The sequence below is a fragment of the Anomalospiza imberbis genome, chromosome 18 (assembly GCF_031753505.1).
Source record: "Anomalospiza imberbis isolate Cuckoo-Finch-1a 21T00152 chromosome 18, ASM3175350v1, whole genome shotgun sequence".
NCBI classification, from domain to species: domain Eukaryota; kingdom Metazoa; phylum Chordata; class Aves; order Passeriformes; family Viduidae; genus Anomalospiza; species Anomalospiza imberbis.
The window spans coordinates 2,123,121-2,143,016 of record NC_089698.1 but is presented as its reverse complement, the minus strand read 5'-3'; the positions used below and the strand labels follow the sequence as shown (position 1 = coordinate 2,143,016).

The 19,896-nt window shown below is 55.3% G+C and overlaps 1 protein-coding gene across 11 annotated transcripts in view; it reads right to left on the bottom strand.

Moving 5' to 3' along the window:
* Nucleotides 1-19,896, bottom strand: part of NCOR2 (nuclear receptor corepressor 2) — a 229,749-nt gene that overhangs the window by 36,184 nt on the left and 173,669 nt on the right. For all 11 annotated transcript variants that reach the window (XM_068208356.1, XM_068208364.1, XM_068208365.1 and 8 more), the window contains 4 exons: nt 17,859-17,921; nt 8,696-8,838; nt 4,303-4,450; nt 1,335-1,890 (listed from right to left, as the gene is read on the bottom strand). In XM_068208356.1, the coding sequence (XP_068064457.1) occupies nt 1,335-1,890; nt 4,303-4,450; nt 8,696-8,838; nt 17,859-17,921 (910 nt within the window). The remainder of the gene's footprint in view (nt 1-1,334; nt 1,891-4,302; nt 4,451-8,695; nt 8,839-17,858; nt 17,922-19,896) is intronic.

Sequence of the window (19,896 nt, the reverse complement as noted above, 5' to 3'; positions counted from 1 at the left end):
TGCTGGAGAGGAGCACTGCAGCCAAGAGGCCTCAGCCCTGCCACGGGGCTGGCCAGTGGCACCCGCACCACCCCTTGGCACCGCCTGCGCTGTTCCAGCTGCTCGGCAGCGAGAGGCTGCACCCCAGAGGGTGCTCCCGCACCAGCAGCACTCACCCACTGGCTCCTGCATCAATCACAGGGGAAGTGCAGAGGCCATTTGGAGCGGTGGGATGCACAACAGCTCCCTCCGACTTCATCCCACCACTTTGCTCAGCTGCTTTTTCAATAACCCCACCCACAGCGCTGCACACAGCCTGCCCAGCCTGGCAGCACCCATCTTGCTGCCAAACTGCTCCCTGTGAGCCCACAGAAGGCTTGCAAGACACTGGATGCAGGATGTGGGATGCCAGCCTTCAGTCCCTGCCCAGTTTTGAGTCAAAGAGGGACTGCTGCCCCTACGTACAATGGCAGGGGCCACGTGGAGTACAGAGGAGTCCCACCTGGCCCAGGGGCCATCATAAAATTCAGTGCTACAAAGATGCCTGTATTCACACGTATTCTTTAAAGAACGGAAAACCCTTTCTCCATCTGTGAGGCTCTTGGGTGGGGAGGGCCCTGTGGGAAAAGCTGGGAGGGGAGCAGGATGTTTCTCCAAGGAGGAGGCCAGTGTTCCTCCTCCCTGTCCCAAGAGCCATCCATGAAAGGTCTGAGGCGCTCTTGGCTGCCAGGCCTAGGGGTGGGTGGAGGGCTCAGGACTGCAGTGGCTCAGGTGAAGACCTTCTGGCATGGCCCCAGGAAAGCTTGCACAGACCACATTCTCCTGCCTTTATGGCCAGGACAGATAATTTGCCCCTGGCAAAATTGATCTGGGCAACATTTCTACCAAAGGAGCAACTCGCCCCCTCCTGCAGTAAAAAGGCATCCCTGATGTGACTTTTCTCCTGCCAATGCCAACTCAGACAGAAACCATTCCTAACCCCGGATTGCTGGCAAACCAGCACAGCTGCACTGTCCCTGAGAGCACACCCTGCTCCATTGCGTCACCCACAAGGGCAGCTGCCACCAGCAAACACAGTGGCTCTGCACCCAACATCTGCCCACGGCCATGTCCTAGAAGCACCCGTGCGTTGGGACACTGCACTGCTTGTGTGTCACAGCCCCTTTGGAAGCAACAGCCAAAGGGCTGGGGGCACATGGGGACACAGCTAGGAAGTCCCTTTGCCTGGGGAAGCGCCTGAGCAGTGATATTCCCAAGGAGGAGCTCACAAAGGAACCCATGGGCACTGTGACACAATGGGAAAGCTCATCTGGCCCTAGGGTCATGCCCTTGTCCCTCTGTCCCCCCACTCCTACCTGCTCTTGTCCACAGCATCCTGCTCATCCATCTCGTCTGCGCTGCAGGTCGCGCTGGAGTCGCTGTCGGGGTTCACCCCGGGGCCTTTACTGCCCTTATGGCTCTCCTTCTTCTCGGCCTTGGGCGTCCCCTCCGTCCCCGCCGTCCCCGCGCTGCTGACGCCGCTTTCCACCTTCTTGTCATTCCCCTTGTCCTTCTCCTGGCTCTCTTCGCTCTCCTCCTTCTTCACCTCGCTCTTGCAGGGCTCCTCGCTCACCTTCTCCTCCGGCTCCTCCGTTTTCACCACGTCCACCACCAGGTCCTCCGGCACCTTCTCCTCGGTGCTGGCTGCCTCGGGAGCTGTCTCCGGCAGGGGGCTGGCAGCGGGAGCGGGGTTGGCAGGGGGAGCAGGGGGAGCCTCGGGGGGTGTTGGAGCCTCTTCCCACTTGACTGCCGGTTCTGTGCCGGCGTCACCTCCCGGCCCGGGTGGTGCCTTGGCCCCGTTTTCGCCTCCTTCTTTGGCTTCGGGCCTTGGCGAGGGAATGCTCTCAGTGTCGGAGCTGTTATTTACTGCAGCTGAGAAAAGGGAAGAAATAAAAATAAGGATCAGCCTGAGATTCTTGCTTCCCATATCGCTGCCTCCACCCCCTCCCTTGGGAAGAGAACGCCCTCGTTCCTCCGAGGGGGAGATGATCCCGGGGCTGGGAGAACTGTGCTGGGATCCCCAGATCCAGAGCCTGCTAAGCAAAGGGCTGTTCTGGGGGCCTCTCTGCTTGCCCAGCACGACTGTTAACCCCCACCCAAACACAAAATCACACGCCCAAAATCCTGGAGACCGAGTGACTGGGAAGCTGGATTTTAAGGGAAAACCCTGGCTGCTGGACAAGATCTGCTCTCTTCTCACCCTCTCACCCACGGCACATGATCAGCTGCTCCAGACCAGGCACCCTACTCGCTGACTTACATCACCTGTCTCCCTGGCTGTGCCACCCTTGGAGCAGCTGGGATCATCCCAAAACACTACACGTGTTTGTTGTTATTTAAGCCACCGGTGGCAGAAGAAAGGAGGTCAGGGTCGGTGAAAGGAAAGCGCTAGCAGTGCTGCAGGACAGGTTAATTATTACATGGGAAGGATCATTCCCAGATCTGCCACCAGCAGCTTGATGTGAGCTGGAAGCACAAGCATCCATGCACTGCTCAGAGTTAGGTGCTGCCAAGAGATTGTTTCTACAGCTGGGGAGAGGATCACTCCCTCCAAGCCTCGGCCGGACAAACATGGCCAGGGCCAGGAACACCAGGAGATTTCCACAGTCCCATCCCAGCGTGTCCCCACCGGGCAGGGCTCTCACGCTCATGCCCCAAAGGCTTCCTCACATGCATTCCTTGACTTGCCTCTCTCCACAGCAGCTCAGACAGCTTTGAAAAGCTGGTGAGAGGAGTGCCACAGAGGGACTGTGTCCTAAGAGCTGTACATTGGAGCACATCCATCTGTCCTGAGAGTGAAGCTGTACCACACTCGTCAGGAATCTCAGTCTTCTCCAATCTTACTCACTTGCAAACAAGAAATGAGGTGTCCCATCACCCAGCCAGGACAAGGTTCACAGTGTGTTTGGCAAAACTCTTCCCAACTGCCACTTGACGCTACTCTGAATGCCGTGCTGAGACATCCAACAGTGGCTCATCCCAAGCTCAGCCAAGCTCTAGACTTCCTTGCATTCCCTCCAGATGCTGAATCCATAGTCCACACCATAATTCTCACACTGAGTCTTTCCCCCTGTCCCTGGATTGGCCATGTGGCCCCTGCAACCGCAAGGTATTGTCTGAGCAACCCCAAATGTCACCCTGGAGCCAGCGCCCATCTCCTGCATAACACCACCCTGGCACTTCCATGCCCATTGCATTTCACGCCCCTCATGCTTCTCCACAACTCTGTAGGGCACTCCAGCAGCAGAGCAAGAGCCAATGCCTGGAGAGTAAGGCTCAGAAGCATATCAAGAGATCCGTCTCTAATCTCAAAATCATGTTGTTTCCTCTCAGGCACTCTTAAAAAGACCTTTTACTTTGCTCCTGTGAGTCACTCACCTCGCACAAAGATTTACCTGGAATCTGCCTTGTAATGAGTTACTCACAAGGACGACTTGAAAAGATTTCCCATTTCAAGTCCCATTAGCCTGGGTGCTAAGGCCAGGAACCAGTGTGGTGCCAGAGTGCTGGTTAAGTTATTAAATTAGTTTGACAGAAGTCAAATGGGCATTGTTGGAAAATTGTGCACATTTTCTCTGAACTCCAAACTGCTGTGCTTTCTAAGCGATAAATAGCTGAAAATTGTCACTTTCAAGTTGTTTCCTTTCTTTGGTATGGCTGGGAGGGAGAAAAACGCTGCCTTAAAAGGGAAAGGAGGAGGAAAAGCCCCACCAAGGTGCATCAGCATTGCTGGTTGCAGACCACGGCTTCCCTGCCTTCTTCTCCAGTGCTGGGCTCCAGGAGCTCCACTGCCCAGGAAAGCAGCAGTGCCCAGATGGAATGGGGACGGGCGCACACAGACCTTGGTGGGTTATCTCTCCCTGAGCCCATGATAAGCTCCATGACAACTCACAGTGGTGGCTGTGAGCATGCAGGGACCCTCCTTTGGAGCAAAACACCAAGAAATGTGATTTACAAGAGGCCCCGGGAGGCTGTGTGCTCTTGGAAAGCGCACTGACGGAAATCAGAAACCAAAGGGCTCCCAAAATAGCCATGTGTCCAGACAGACACGGGAGGAGGGCAGTGATCCAGGGCACTCCTTGCAAGCGTGAAATCCAAAGGCATGCAAAATGCCACGAGTGCTGTGAGACACCATCACCTTGGTGTGACTTTGGGGTGACAGACCCCTTGTGAGTGCTGACACGTGCAGCCCCAGAGAGGCCGTGCACGGTGCCTCTGCTGCGACCGGGCAGCAAAGCCAGCAGAGCTGAGCACGTTCCCTGCCACAGCCCCCACCAGCCTCACCTTCCGCCTCCTCTGCCATCTCCTCCTCGTTGCCACTCGTCCCCGACACCTCCATCTCCTCGTCCTCAGCTGCGGGAGGGAAGGCGGCTTCTTCGTTCTGAACAGCGGCGCCTTTCTTCTTCTTCCTCTTGGCGTTCCTTTCTTTCTCCTGAAGAAGAGCAAGAATGGTGAGAGGCAAAGCCTACGGGGAGTTATGGGGCAGCAGAGAGCACTGGTCCTGCCCAAAGTCTCAAGAGGGACACTGCCAGTGACCCTCTGCCCTGGGTAAACCCTGGGCATCAGGCTTTGGGACCGGACTCGCCTGTTGAAAGCCTGGCAGCGTGGTGTCACCTGGCCAAAAACTTTTGACTGCTCTGCAATGGCCAGCCTGGCTCCACAAGGAGCTCCAACCTCAGCTAGCAGCAAGCGTTCAGGGGAAGAATGGCACAGATACATGGAGGTCACCAGTGCAGGGCTGGCAAGAGCTTGGGGGTCGGTCACGTGTCTGCTCATGACACACGCGTGACGCGCTGGTCCTGCGCATTTCCAGGCGCTACCTCCAGCCACACAAACGTGTGGCTGCGACTTGACGCTTATCTGCAGATAACGAAGCTGATGCCCCAGATACGGCCCAGCCAACATTTCCATGCACCTGCTTTCATGACCCCTTTGGCAGGTGCTGCCAAAGAACTTTGACTCCCATGCCAGGGCAGCTGTCACCGGTGGACAGGGGGCAAGCTCAGTGCAGCACGGCATCCCAAAGGTGACTGCCTGGTGTCCCGGCTTGCCCTGAGACAGCCCCAGCCTCCCTGGCTGGAGCACGTGCCACAGCCACGAGGGTGTGGACAGCTGCTCCCTCCTGCAGACCTAAAGGAAAAGTCTCGGCTTTGCTATTGTTTCCTGCTCTTGTTGCTTGAGTAAATATTACCAGTAGGAACAGGCTCATCATCTCCGGCTCTCCCTGCAAACCCCACATGAGTGACGTGTGTAGGACGTTTATTTACATGGATGAAAAGATAAAGCCGTGGTGGAAATGTTAACTTTGCTGCTGGATCTCTGTGCTGGGAAGAGCCGGTCCCCCCTTCCCCCACCCCCAACTTTTCAATCCCTTAGAAAACTTCCAGATAAAACAAACAAATACAACTGCTTTTTTGCTTGGAAACGCTGCTTGCTCAAAATCTATTTTTATCAAACTGGGCAGGAGAGAGGGAAAAGAGGCACTTGAGAAGCGGCTCTGTGCAGGCGCAGAGAGGCAGAGGGAGGAACACCAGGCTCTGTGGCTCCCTTTCTCCACCCCAGCCCTGCCGGCGGTGTCCTGGTGCTGCTGGCGTTCGCGCCTCTGCCACGGCAGCGATTCAGCACCGCACGTTCCTGTGTGAAGCAGCAGTTCCCCATCACGCTAATGCAGTGACAAAGCGCCGACGTTACTATGGCAAAGACTTCTCTGCCTCTTACTCACGGGTCCGTGACTCAGCCGCGGGCAGGAGCAGGATCCTCACTGGGAATTAGCTGGGAACCAGCCTCTGCCTCAGCACCCTACTTGGCCAGAGCCCGGGGCTGGCAGCTGCTGGCAGAGCAGAGCAGTGAGCAGCCCCAGGGGCACCGTGGGTCCCTCTCCTGGCAAACCCCACTGCTGGTATTTAGGGGAAATTATGTGAAATACAGGCAGCAGATCAAGGACACCACTTTGCCTCTTATCACGCCTACAGCTCCAGACTCCTTGTGCAGTCTTGCTCCTCTCTACCTTCCAGCAGGTACTTCTTGAGGACTTGGTGCGACTCAAGCGTTCTGACTCACCAAAACCACTGAGGATATACACTGAGAACAGCAAGGACATGGAACCCTGCACGAGGGGCCACTCCATGCCTCCTCCTCCACGTCGTCTTTCTGGGCCTTCCCAACAAATTTGGCCTCTCCCTGCACTCACCACCTGATGTGGCAGCAACAACCCAAACAGCTCCCAAACCCCGCTATCAACACGGAGCCACCCTGATGGGAACCTCCCATCAGGCTCAGCCTGTCCTAAGGGCAGGACCAGGGCAAGTCAGACACACTCATTCCCAGAAGCAGAGGCCACCAGACCCCACTCCTGAAGCATTTTTCCTGTGCAAAGCCAGCATCATGCAAAAAAAGCAAGGAATTAAAGAAATGTTGCTCAGAGGAAGTCCACAGGACTTGGTCTCCAAGCAGGACCAGCCCGAGCCCCGGGGCTAACTGGCCCCTCTTTCCTGCACAAGCCAATACAAGCCCAGTAGACCAAAGTGACAGTCACACCAGACTGCTCCCAGTGAAGACAGTGCCTAATCTCCAGCCACTAACAGAAGGAGCAGCTCTGAGGACACCATGTATCCCAATGCCCTGCTTTCCTTAAATGCCAAGATTAGCGAGTGCAGTGTGCTGAAGGTCAAGGCTAAGTGACGCTGATGCCTGGGACACATCCGAGCGGCGCAGCAGCGAAACCAAGCCAAAACACACAGCAGGGCAGATAAAGTGAAGCCTCAAGGTGGCCTGACCCTGCCCCAGCAGTAACAGACTGCCTGTCCCAGGGTGCAGCCGGCTGGATCCGTGTCCGTTTCCCACCCCACACCGGCCACTGCCGCCGGCACGGCCCCACCGCTCCTCAGACTGACCTGCACACTGCTGAATCCTGGTGTCACACCTACCTGGAAGAGGAGGCTACAATATTAACGAGCCCCATTTGGGAAATGAATGAGATCTGCTAATTAAGTTTACTCTCATTTAGCATGAGGAGGAAAAGCAGAGCCACTGCGTTTCCCTGCACATGATCAGCAATAGCTGGTGGTGGTGAGGTCAGGGAATAATCTGTGCATGTCATGGCAAAACTAAGCGATGCCATGCTGCTTCACATGTGTTTCCTCCACAGAGGTCATGGCTGATACTGGCTATAGGATGACATTTGGAGGCTCAGTTTGCTTGGGATTATATTTAGGAGTTAGGAAGGAAGGTCCGTGGCAATTTAATCTCAGTTGTTCTTTTATTTTATTCAGCTTTCTGGCATCTGCTGTTGCCACAAAACAATAGAGTACAATAAATAACAGCTGAATGTTCATTGTTCTTCTCCATGACCGAATCCCACAGCCTCCAATGCTCGAAAAATAAAATGATGATGCTGATATAAACTGCAAGTGAGAGTGAGCAATTAGACTGGAGAAGTCTAGCGGCTGCCTTGGAGGGACGGATGCAGGGAAAAATGTGGTTCTGCAGAAAAACACTTCCGTGATATAATTTCTGCAACATTAGGGAGCAGAGTAAATTAATACACACCGGCTCCACTGCCAGCAAAACCATATGATCTTATTTCAGATTCTCCCCAGTAATGAACAATGATATCTTTCTAATGTAACTTTTTATATTCAGAGGGCTTGATGCACATTTCACAGAATATTTCATTCCAGCCTTTATATGGGTCTGGGGGTCTTTTATATAGTTTGTTTGCTTTGTTTCTAAAAACAATTCGGTGAAACATGGGAACACAGGAGTGTCTCTGTGCATAGAGAATTAATAAAAAAGAATCGCCGATGTCTTCTCTTTCTCTCATTCCTATAGACTGACTAGGATATTAAATTCCTGGGTGAGTCATTGAATGTTTTCCTGTCTTTCTTTTTACTCTTGCTGTAATAGCTTGCTTGGAAAGATTCCTGCATTGAACATTGTCCTTTGCATTTTCAAAGCACCCCTTGGGGGTTTAGCCATGTGAATTCTATTAGCCAGAAACTGGGAACCCCAGGATACTCTACAAATGAAATAATTATAATCTTTAGTGTCTCTTAGCAGTCCAAGCTATCTCCAGAACACCAAACAAGCCCCACTACATTCACACCCTGCACCACATGCCAGGAAAAAAACAGCATTAGCCTCATCTGAAGGGGAAACTGAGGCACAGAGAGGTGTGCACATCTACTTACAGTGCTAAAAAAAAACCTCTTTGAGAGCCAGGCTTTCCTCACATTGTCCTAAATCTCTGATTTCCTTAGGGGCAAACCGAAGCAGTTTACTGCAGGTAACTGCAGAACCTGCAAGGCACAGACCCGTGTGGCCCAGCAGGGCTCTCTGCTCGCCAGGGCGGAACAGCACAATCTCACCAGAAACAAAGTATTTGCATAGCCATTAGAACTTGCATCCTGGCCAACACACCACAGCCCTGCTCCTCCTCCTGCTCCTTATCTCTCCACGTACCAGCCATGCTCCAGACACCAGGCATCTCCCATGCAGCAGCTCTGCCTCACCCAGACCTCCCAGGGACAGATGGACGGACAACCCTTTCCTGTGCCACTCCACAGTCCCCACAGCTTTCACCCAACGTGATAAAGGCCCCCCTTGGCTGTGGGAAGCATCCAAGCCCTTGCCAGGAAATATCCACAGCGCCCAATGCAGGCTGGGACAGGGCTCTCACCATTTTCAGTTTGTGCTGCTGTAGGATCTCGTCCAAGTTCTGCCTCTTCTTGTAGTTGAAGTAGAAGTTTTTGCACTGCGACACGGTCTTGGAGCCCACCATCCTGGCAATGGCCGACCAGTTCCGCCCATGCTCAAGGAGACCTGCAGTTGGAGGAGGCAGAGAGGAGAAAGGTTTAACACCACATGCACTCACACAAGGGCAGCATTATCCACACAGGATGGGAAACCTCCTCCGCGCAAGCCAAACTCCACAGGAGCAATATGGTCACTAGCATCTGTCTGAATGGCTTCTAGACCAGGGGGTGACCTATGAGAGCCTGTTTTTCTTTCCAAAGGGAAAAAAAGGCACTATGCTGACCGTCTCTGGAATAAAACACATCCCACAGCCGTGTCTCGGCAGTCACGAGGACGAGCGGTGCTCCTTTTCCTTTGGGACGGCTGCAGCAGGTGTTGGCATGCCCAGGAGAACATGGGACAGCTGCTCTCAGCCCCTAACATGAAGCAAAGGCTCTTCCCACCCTAAGGCACACAGCCCTGTTAGGGAAGGGGAGGAAAGCCTGGGCAGGTGAGAATGCTGGCAGGGAAACCCAGGTGATGTCCCTGGCTCGGAGGAGGCGTGGCAGGGGATTAGTGCTGATCAGGCTCATGACAAAAGCAGCTTCCCAGGTCAGGCATCACACCAAGGGCTGGCAATCCTGGCCAGATAGTGCCACCCAAACATGGGGCAAACCCAGCAAGGTGGAGGAGGAGGATGAGGAGGGAGGAGACACTCAGCACCTCTTGTCCTTGCCATCTCTGCAGGGGTATCTGGGCACCCCTGGTCCTGCAGACGGAGGTAGGAGTTACGACCACGGCCCAGGGATGGCTGCAGAGGCAGCCCAGGTTCCTGGAGGTGACCTGTGAAAGAGCCATCCAGGCTTTCTGGGAAGTAACATCTCGCTGCCTGCTGTGTGGCTGGTCCTTCATGTGGTGTCTTGTGGGGCTGGAGCTGCCACCAGCCTGTGGGACACTGCCAGCTTGGCTTGCTTCTGACTGCCCATGTGATGCCACTATCAGGCCAACAGTTCCCTAGCCCTTCCCTGCACCTTGTGAGGGCACAGGATGCAGAGTCTGTAAATCCAGAGTTACTATACTGCCACAGAAAGGTAACTTCAAGATGAAAGTCAGCATGGAATAAACCTGCTAAGAACATCTTTCTCTTTTGCTGGGGGACGTTCTGCCCAGAGGCCACCAACCACAGAGCCTTGTGGGGTTGGGAGTGGGCACTGACCACTGGCTCCACATCCAAGCCCCCCCCCGGCTGCTCTGACACCATGGGGCTTGGGACCACGGTGAGTCCCACACTGGGGCTCCTGGCATGGCTCTGTTCGTGCCTGGGAACATTGCAGCTGTGCCCCAGCCCTGCTGCCAGCCTCCCACCAAGCTGCTGCTATGTGTCAGCCCGGCCCTAAAGTGGCAGCCCAACCTCTGCTTCAACAACAAACCCCAGGGGACGGGCTGATCTCAGCACAGCCACATGCAACGGGCCCAAAGGAGGCGCCCCCAGCCAGGATCTGCTCTGAGTCCGTGCAAGGGGAGGGCACGGCTTGGGGGCTGAGGGCATGGCTGCATTGAATAGATGGCACCATGTACCCTCAGAGAGATGAAATCCCCCTCTCTGCTTCCCAGGTCCTGGAGAAAACCAGCAGCACCCAGCACAGCAGGAGTTAACATCCAGCTGGTGCCTGTATCCTGCCCGTCCCAGCACCAGGCTTATCAAATTGCATGTACAAGGCATCACATGCACTGAGCACCAGAAAGGCCCTGGCAAGCCAAGAAACAAGTTTGAGCTTTAACTCTGCAACTCCCAGCCTCGCTCAGCCAAACCCACGACCTCTGTCACCCCGCTGACGGGCTGGGACTTCTTAAAAAAAAAAGATTAAAAAAATCACATCCGGCCACCAATCCTGAGGCAACGAGTGGGGCAAGAGTCCTCCCCCTGCCGTGGCTGAACGCCGCAGGGGAAAACAGGACAGTCCCCAGTGTCACAACCCATCCCCTCTGACACAGCCCACTGCTGCCTTCCAAAGCAAACAAGCAGCTCTGTCCCTCTGCTCATCACCACACTGGTGGCCCAGCACCAAGTGTGACAGCCGGGCCAAGGCTGATTGTGTGCCCCGGGCAAAGCTGAAATGAAGACGCTGGCAGCGGTGTGGATGTGCCATGAGCACGGGTGCTTTGGCAGGAAAGATGCCAGAAAGCAGGACCTGGCACGGCAGAGCTCATGGCTGGGGGGGGTGATGGATGTCAGCGTGAGTGGTCCTCAGCATGGTGTGACATTTACCAGCCACAGGCAATGCCAGCTCCTGGCCGTCCTTCCCCCTGCCCAGGCTGGCTGTGCCCCTGCTCGCCAGGACACTGCTGAAGGAGCCTGCAGCAGGGCAGGTGGCCACTGCTTGGAGGAGGAGGAGGAGGAGGAGGAGGAGGAGGAGGAGGAGAGGCTGCCTGCAGCCCCTGCCCGCGGGACCAGCAGGGAGCCCCGCCACTCTTCTTCTACATGAAACCAGAGCAAAACAGCAACACCTGCTTCCCACGCTGTAGTTATGTGCACACTCGGGAGGGACCAGCCGAGACACCCCCGGACGTGCCGGTAAGCTCCCGGCTCGCCAGGCACCCCATCTCCGTGCGCTCCTCCAGCAGAGCCACCCCCAGAGCCTGCTCCCCCTGCCCCGCACTCCCCGGCACTCCAGCCCGGCACGGCAGCACCAGCCCTTCGCTCCACTGAAACTATGACTAACCGAGTTATCAGATCCTCAGGAAGGCTGAGCTCCTCGGCTCGGGGCGGGGGCTCCGGACGCAGGCTCTGCCGCAGGCACGCAGCCACACACAACCTCGAGGTTAACCCCATCCTTCGGACCCCAACACCCGACTTACGTGCTCCGGCGGGCAGGGAGCACACCTGGAGTGTGCAGCGGGTGGGCTGGGAAGAACACGGCTGTCAGGGCACTTCTTCAAAGCCCCCCCGGGCACGGCAGCCCGCGGCAAAGCGCTGCGAGTGCTCCGCTCACACCCTCCCCACGCATTTCGCTTTCGCTCCCTCGCAGCAGCCGGAGACAGAGAAGAAAGCAAAGCCGGTTCCTTAAATCCTGGGGGCGAGAGGATTTCAGAGCCATGGGCGGCCGGGAGCGGCGAGCAAACGGGCACCGAGGCTGGAAACCAGGTCACAGGCGGCAGACTCCTGACCCCAATGGCAGAAGTTGGTGGGAACACATGCTCCGGCCCCAGCGCTCTTCCCTTCGGAGCGAACAGCGTTCTCCGCTCTCCTCTGCTCGCTCGCCGGAGCGTTCCAGCCGGCTGCAGCCGCGGTTGTTAAGGTGGATGGAAGCGCCGCCAGTATTTTCTCCCCTACCTCATCTCCTTGCTCAGCAGCTCGGGGCTATAGGGAGACTGTGCAGTTTCAGGAGATGCCCGACGTTGCCAAGAAATAATAATAATTAAAAAAAAAAAAAAAAAAAAAAAAAAGGCAGGAGAAAAGCGAAGGGGCGGGAGCGCGGCAGCTCCGCTCCTGCCAGCCCGGGGACGGGGAGCCGGTGCCGTCGGTATGTGGCGGAGCAGCGAGCAAGCTCTAATCTGTTCCTCTGGCTGACCCGGGGCTCGTTGCATCTGAATGTGACCTCTAGACAGAGCATTAATAACGAACGTGGCGCTGACCCAAGCTGACAAGGGGTGCGGCGCTTGGCACCCGCTCCCGCCCTCCCTCGCTCACTTTCTGTCTCCCTCGCTCTCGGCTGAATGTCAGCGGCAGGGGGAGGGATCCAGGAAAACAAAGCTTGGCTAATAGTTTTCTCCGCTCTCAAGTGAATCAAAGGCGCTTTTCTTTGGGGACGTGCGCGCCGGCGAGCCCAGTGCCGCACCGACGGGGTGCCGTGGCGCCTCGGGACACCTCGGCCCTGCAGCTGCTGCCCTGGCACAGGAGGGATGGGGAGAGGTTTGGCACCGGTGTCGCCATGGGCAGACCGGGGCCTCTGCTCCCGTACAGCAAGCGGAGGTTGAAGGAAGAGGAGCTCGGGGAGCGGGGCACCGCGCTCAGCATCTCGGGGAACCGGGAAGAAACCTGGAGGGGCAGCGCGGCAGGCGAGGGCTGTCGGCTCGCAGCCCCTCGGCTCTCTGCAGCTGGGGGTTTTTACTAGAGACATTGCAAGGCACGGCTGCCCAGCTCCACCCTGGGCTTGGTGAGGGCGGAGAGAGCCTGTAAAAAGGTCCCTTAATGGGAGCTCGCATGGATTAACAGACCAAGGTTGTAGGGGAAAAACCAAGTGATATCATTCCCTACGCCTGATGGTACCTGGTATGATCCTTCAGTACCTCTTGCGCCCACACACCCTCTTGGGAGTGAACGTGGAGGCAGTTCTGGCTACGGCACCACCAAAATGTGCCGCAATCCAGTTCTGGAGAAAGACCAGCCCTATGGAGTCAGCGACACCACCCAAGGCATCCCGAAAGCATGGCCTGCGTCGCTTTCCCGCACTGACCTCGGGGTGGCTTGCAGAGGCTCAGAGAAGGTGAGTAACTTCTCCAGGGCCATGGATCAGAGGGTGGTAGAGCCAGGTGCATGCCAGGCTCCTGATGCTGTGCCAAGGGAAGCAGTGGGGATGGTGCGTGGGGGGTGAGCCCAAATCCCCGCAGGCGCTGGGGTGCTGCCGGAGGGACCATGGTGCAGGCAGCCGGCTCGGTGTGCTCTTGCCACCGTGGTGGGTGATGCCCTTCCTTCCTTCCTTGGTGAGTGATGCCCTTCCTTCCTTCAGGTGATGCTGCCACCTCCCAGTGGACCTCTCATTTGGTGACTGGACACAAGCACGCCTCTGATGTGTCCCACAGCTACAAGGGAGCTTGCAGCTGAACTTCCCAGCACCTTTCACACCTGTCATGCCACTTCTCTGCAGGGAGATAGTGTCACCTAACAAGGTGTGGGTACCCGATCAGCAAGGAGTTGGGATCTTGGACCAGCTCAGCTCTAGTGCAATGTCCCCTCTCTGCTGGCCCTGGCTGGGGACCCTCAGCTCCCAGGTCTCCCCTTTGAGTCAGATAATTTCTATACCACTGCATCCACCTGCTGCAAAACCTTGAGCCCTGTGGCCTGATTTTACTACTCCTGCCACAGCCTTTCTTTTTTGCTGTATCCTATCGACACGAGGGGGCAGGAAGTCCCCCTCAGGATACCTGCTCTTGGAGATGTGCCATCCCCTCTGTCCAGCATGGCAGTGAGTACACATGGAGCAGCCACTGCTGGCAGGCCCAGCTCTCTTCTTTCACCTGGTTCAGATACTATTCCCGCTCCCTTATTGTTGAAAAAATAATACTCAAAATTAAAATGTAGGCAGCAAATTATAGTAATTACCCAGCAGTTCCTCCTGACAGGCCTTTTTGTATTCCATTCACTGACACTCACTAAGCAAATCCTCGCAGTTTGCTCCTACACACTCGAGAAACACTCAGCCAATGGTGGCAGAAAGTGCAGCTCTGGGGGCATGGGGGGCACTGGCACCACAGGCACAGTCCTGGGGCTGGCACCTTGGCTGAAAGGCAGCCAAGCACCAGCCTGGGATGGCAGGGATGGGACTGCAGTCTACCACAGCCTCACTCAGGGCAAGCGTGGCTAATTTAAGCCTTGGACACAGCTGTGCCCTCATGGCACCCAGTCTGTCCCATCCCAGTAATTTTTACCACGTCGCTTTGTACAGAGTTCATGACAAACACCAGGCACCCACGGCACTCTGGCTGTGGACACTGGGATGGCCAGGCTGGGCTCTCCTCGCTCTGGACAGAGGACAGCTGAGCGGGAGACCCCAAGGCACATCCCACCCCAAGGCCACCCAGAAGGACAATGTGCAGTGACGAGCATGGGCTGCAAACCACTTTCTGCAGCCCAATTTTACTACTATCAGCAGGTTTTTACAGTTGTAAATACCTCTGATGGGAGAAGGGAGGGCTCCAACATGAGCACAGGGGAGACAAACAGAGGAAGGTATGGAGCTGCCAGCTCCCCAGCATCACCCAGCCAGCGTCTGCATTTCAAAGGTGATGCAAGGTGGCTGACTTTATTTAAGTTTTGTAAACAGAATGAGACTGGGGAAAAAATGGTTCAGGTCAGTCCAAAACTCAGATGCATTGTTGGCAGCACTGAAAATAAGCGTTCAAACGAGTGTCTTTGGTATCCAAGGGAATATTTGATATCTACCCAAAAGGAACTATACAGGAGTTTTCATGGGTTATTTAACTCTCTGTCATTGGTATTTTACCATCGTGCCCAACCCTCCTCTGCCTCATCACGTTGACTCCATCCCGTGGCCTCTCTGTGTCCTCAGCGTGGGAAAAGGCATAAGGAGCCCCAGGCTGGCTGTGCCCTGAGGACAAGGAGCGCAGAGCCTGGGCAAGGCACCGGAGGACCTCAGCAAGAACCTGCCACTCGCACCCGCCTCTTTTCAAAGAACAAAACCACTTGTTAGACGCCACGGGAAAACCCCGAGCTGGGCGAGGACAGGTACCAGACTTTAAAGACTAACAAAGGTCATGTCGAAACCTCCCGGTTCATCGAGTTCAGCTCCAGGGCGGCTGCGGCGGCCCTGAAGCTCTGGCGCTAGTGGTGACACTTGGTGGAGGGGCTGGGGGGACAATAAACCCACCCAACTGCTGAGGCTGGTGCTTGCCTGAGGCTCACAGACCCCCTTCCAGCCTACCTTGAACTCCTGCCCGCGTGGGCTCATCCAGCAGGTCCCCCAAAGGCAGGAACTGCCTCAACATTGCCTTTTAAGGAGCAGCCCCATCCTGCTGCTGAATGCCTCTGCGTCCTGCCCGGCAGCAAAGCCGTGGGTGCTGCCTGCTTCCCGGCTTGGGAAGGGAAGGGGGAAATCCTCGAGCAACTCTGGGTAATCAAAACCTCCTGCTTTAAGGATCACAGCCATGGAGCAAGGAGATAATATCAGAAAAACACGTTTCCCCATCGTTATCCCAATCTCTGCACATTTTGACAGAATACTGAATCGAAGTTTATTGCATAATGAAAGTGTCATTAAGCAAGAACTTTCCTCTTGCTGGGTTTTTGTTCCCCTATTTAAGTTTAGTAACACGGTACTCCCCTTCACTGTCTCCCCTGGCAGACACAATCCTGCCTTCTCTTGATTGGAAACTCCCCGTGCAGCTCTGTGACTGTGGAAGAGAGCAGGCAGCTCTGCTGTCTCTCTGTCCCAGGGCTGTTTTCTCTCACCTCCCTGAACATAAATGACACGGAGTTTCATGCCACACACGGGAAACCCAGGGGTGGACAGCAGGGCCGGGCTGATCTCCTGCTTGGCAAGTGCTAGGAGCAGAGGTCACTGACCGTCCCCATCTGCCAAAATACCCCGGGGTGGTGGGGCTGACTTTCCCTGGGACTCACATCTTGCTGAACTCCCTAAACCAGCCAGCTATGGGCTCTAACTGGTGCCAGTATGGAGGAGGGTGCCTTGGGTGGCCGCGTCCTTATGGTGAGGAGGACTGTGCCTGTGTCTCTGAGCCCAGCCTGAGCAGGCCACCACCCCCTCTGTCCCTGCCCAGCCATGCTGGCAGCAGCTCTGCCACCACCTCCTCCAGCCTCTGAGGTTACCTCCGGAGTTTCACAGTTGCTGTGAGTCGGAAACCCCCACCACGCAGGTCCCTGGAAATGCCAGACACGGCCAGTTCGAAGCATTAAAGCGGCTGCTTCCTGGCAGAGGGGAATTTGGCTCTTCTGTAGAAGTCTGGTGTTGCAATCTCAGTTTCCCAGGTTGTAACGAAGGGAGAAACAATCAGCCATTGGGCTTTACACCAGCAAATCTCCCTGCCTCCTCCTGGCCCCTGGGCTGGAATAGTGCTACATGCTCCCACGCTTCATCCTTCCTTCACACAGGCTTTGGCAGCTGGTGCTGAGACTCCTTAAGTGCACCTCCAGCATCCAGCATAAAACAAGAGGCACTTTTTAACAACCAGATGCTGATCTCCAAAATAAAGCAGTGCTCAGAAAATATCCCTCCAATGACCCTCCCCTGCCAGCATCTGCTCACCCCATTACCTGGCCCCAGGCCAGTTTGCTTGATTAAAGTCTATCTATTAAGTTTTGTGACTACAGAGAGCCCCGTTCAGCAATGCACAGGATTGGCACTGGGTTGTAAAAGAGGGTTGGAACAGCCTAAAGGCGAGCGAGCCAAACACTTTGGGATATTCACAGGCAAAATAATCCAAGTCCACAGCTCCCACCGGCACCTGGGCAGCCGGCGCTCCAGAACATGTAATCACCATCCCAGCAGCAGGTGCATTTTCCAAGCTGAGCCGAACCTGCTAACACGCCTATTTGCCTTTGCCATCCCCGAACAGCACTCATTTCCATTTTAATTTCCCATTTACAATCCTCTCCAGGCCAGGAGAGTCGGCAGCAACGCAAGCGGGATGCACGGGCTGGGGACGTGAGCTCGACAGCCCATCAAGAGGACGTGACTTTGGCAAAAAATTAAAGCAGTGAAAGGGCTGGCGCAGGAGCAGCACGAGGAGGGGAAGTGGCAAGAAGGGCTGTGCTACACTCAGCACTTTTTAAAAACGGTCTCAGCAAAGGCTCTGAATCAGCTCCAGAATGTAAAGTCACCGCACGCCGTCCTGGCTCTCGAGAGCTCCCCAACATGTGTCTGTGGAGTGCTGGGGTTCACCGTCCTCTCCCTGAATCCCAGAGCTGTGAACACTGGCAGACACTCTCTGTGTGCCTGGACCAGATCGCACCGAGGACATAAAGCTCCGAAGAGTGGGGTGAAACCACACCCCATGCTACGGGCACCAGCAGCTCCAACACTTCAACGGACAACGCGCCTTCCCCATTTCCTACAGCCAACTCCTGCCTCGGGGGACACGCATGGCTCCAGCCACAGCCCAGGCATCCCTGGTGCTGGCACAGCTCCTGGGGCTGGAGAAGCTGAGCACACTCCCTGCACCATTCCCTGCCTTCCCCACACCCTCCCTGAGGCGTGCTGGGAACAAACCAACAGCAGGACAGGCAGGATCCGGCCCCACAGCTCAGGATCCACCACACTGCACCAAAGCCAGCAGTCAGATTCTTTCCACCTCCAATTGCTGGGTTAGCTCCAGCACAGCCGATAAAAGAAAGAAAATGAGTGTCTCACCTTTTTTAGCCGTCTCCATCTCCTCTTCGGTCCAGCGAGAGCTTTCATTCATTTCCAGGGAAGCTGGGAAGGAAGAAGGAAAGAGAGCAGTCAGCTGTGAGCAGGAGCCAGCAAGCCCAGTGAGCTCAGAGGAGGTGTCCCAACACCCAAACCCTGTCCCATGCCCTGTTCCCTGGAGGCATGACAAAACCCCATGCAGTGCAGAAGTGCTCCCACAAGAAAGGATGTCATGGTGCGGGCTCGTGAGGCTTTTCCATGCCACAGTACCCCACGCACAACATCCCCTCGGGATGCACCTCAGCGATGCAAAACCTCCACTTTGGGCCTGGAAACAAAGCCAGATGGCTTGAGAGTGGCAGCAGATTTCGTGCTGATGGTGCCACGCACCCTGGCCCAACAACAGGTACCTAAGATGGAGCTGGCTGTGGCCGTGTGCTTTGGAGGAGGCAGACGCAGGGTGGGACCGGCAGAGACGGAGAAACAGCGTCACCTCAGTGGTGACTTTGGCCGACTGCATCTGTCAGTGTTGGACACTGACAACACAAGGGTGTTGGCCGTGCGACTGCGGGCTCCCTCCGTGCCACCACTGGGCTCTTGGACAACCGCTGAGCCATTTTCAGCAACAGTGGGGGCCTATCTGGAGCAGTGCCCATTGAAGGGGACGTGCTGCTCCAGCCAGGAGGCTGATGGGGGTGTCAGCATCTGATGCCACCTCTCTCCCCAAATCCAAGCAGGTGCTGGGGACACCGAGGTCCTGCATAAAGCCTTCACTATGCACCAGTCCTGCTGGCAGCCTGGCACAGAGCAAACCCTACAATAACAAACTGGGGTGTGAGTCAGAGACAAAAAACAACTCGGTAAGGAAACAGATTTCCGGCTCAGGCTGCCAAGGGGTTATTACTCTAAACAACAGGCAAAGCATTATTTCAACAGTGATGAGAGATGTTTTGACAGTGTCCTTTCAAAATGGAAAACAGGCTGATAGGTTCAGGATAAAGAATACAGGCAAGGAGAGAAGGAAGGATCTTTGAAGAAGCTCTACAAGAAGCTGAGACCCTGTGGGAGGACAGCGTGAGTTCCAATGCCCACAGCACTGGGCAGAAGAAATCTCCTTCAGAGCCGGCTGAGCACGATTGCAGGTGTCACCTCCCGGAAGACAGCACAGGTCACTGCCTCCCTCAGAACCCTGTCGCCCCTGGGACACCAGCCAAGAGGGAGGGAAATTGATACCTCACCGCTTCCCCTGGCAGCAGGCAGAGCCAGGGCCACAGCGCTGGTTTACGTAAAAGCGAGTGTCCCCAACGCCGTGCAGGCCCTTGGCTCAGCTGGTGATGGCTGTTATTGTATGGTACAGAAATGTCACAGAAACGGCCCGTTTGGTTTGATTAATGGCATCGCCTGAGGTTGCACAGTTATGAAACAGATGCCTACGGGGAGCTCCGGCACGCTGCAGTTAAACCACAATACGGTTTTGTGCTGGTTTTTAATGTTCAATTGGTATTTAAAATGCAATAACTTTCTTAGCCAACCTAAATTAAAGCGCTATTGGAGAGACATAAAGTGAAATCAATTGCTCAGATATGTCACAGGAATTGATCCATTCCTTTTTCCCAATTTAACATGGTCTAAAGGCTTTCCTCTGTGTTCGCAGTGAAGTTTATCAAGGACTCTGAGATCCCAGGATAAAAAATCCCATCTAAGTTACTGGCATTATCTGCTGCTTCTCTGCAGCACTGCTGAACAAGTTGGAGGGAGAGAGCAGGGCTCTGTTGTGCTGGGGACTATTTATATCGACTGTATGAAAACAGAGCGCTCGCAATCAAGGCTTCAGCCAGTTGTCAGCAGAGAACAGGGAGGCGAAACACCTCCGCGTGATTTATAGCACATGGAACAGCACAAGCAAGAAACTGCAGAGCAAGGAATCCGAGAGGAGTCACCCTGCTTTTATTTTTACCTGCCTTAGGTAGCACAGCAATAATTTTGTACTTTGACACAGTAGAAAATATAGGAAAATCAGCCAAATTCCTGGATGCATTGG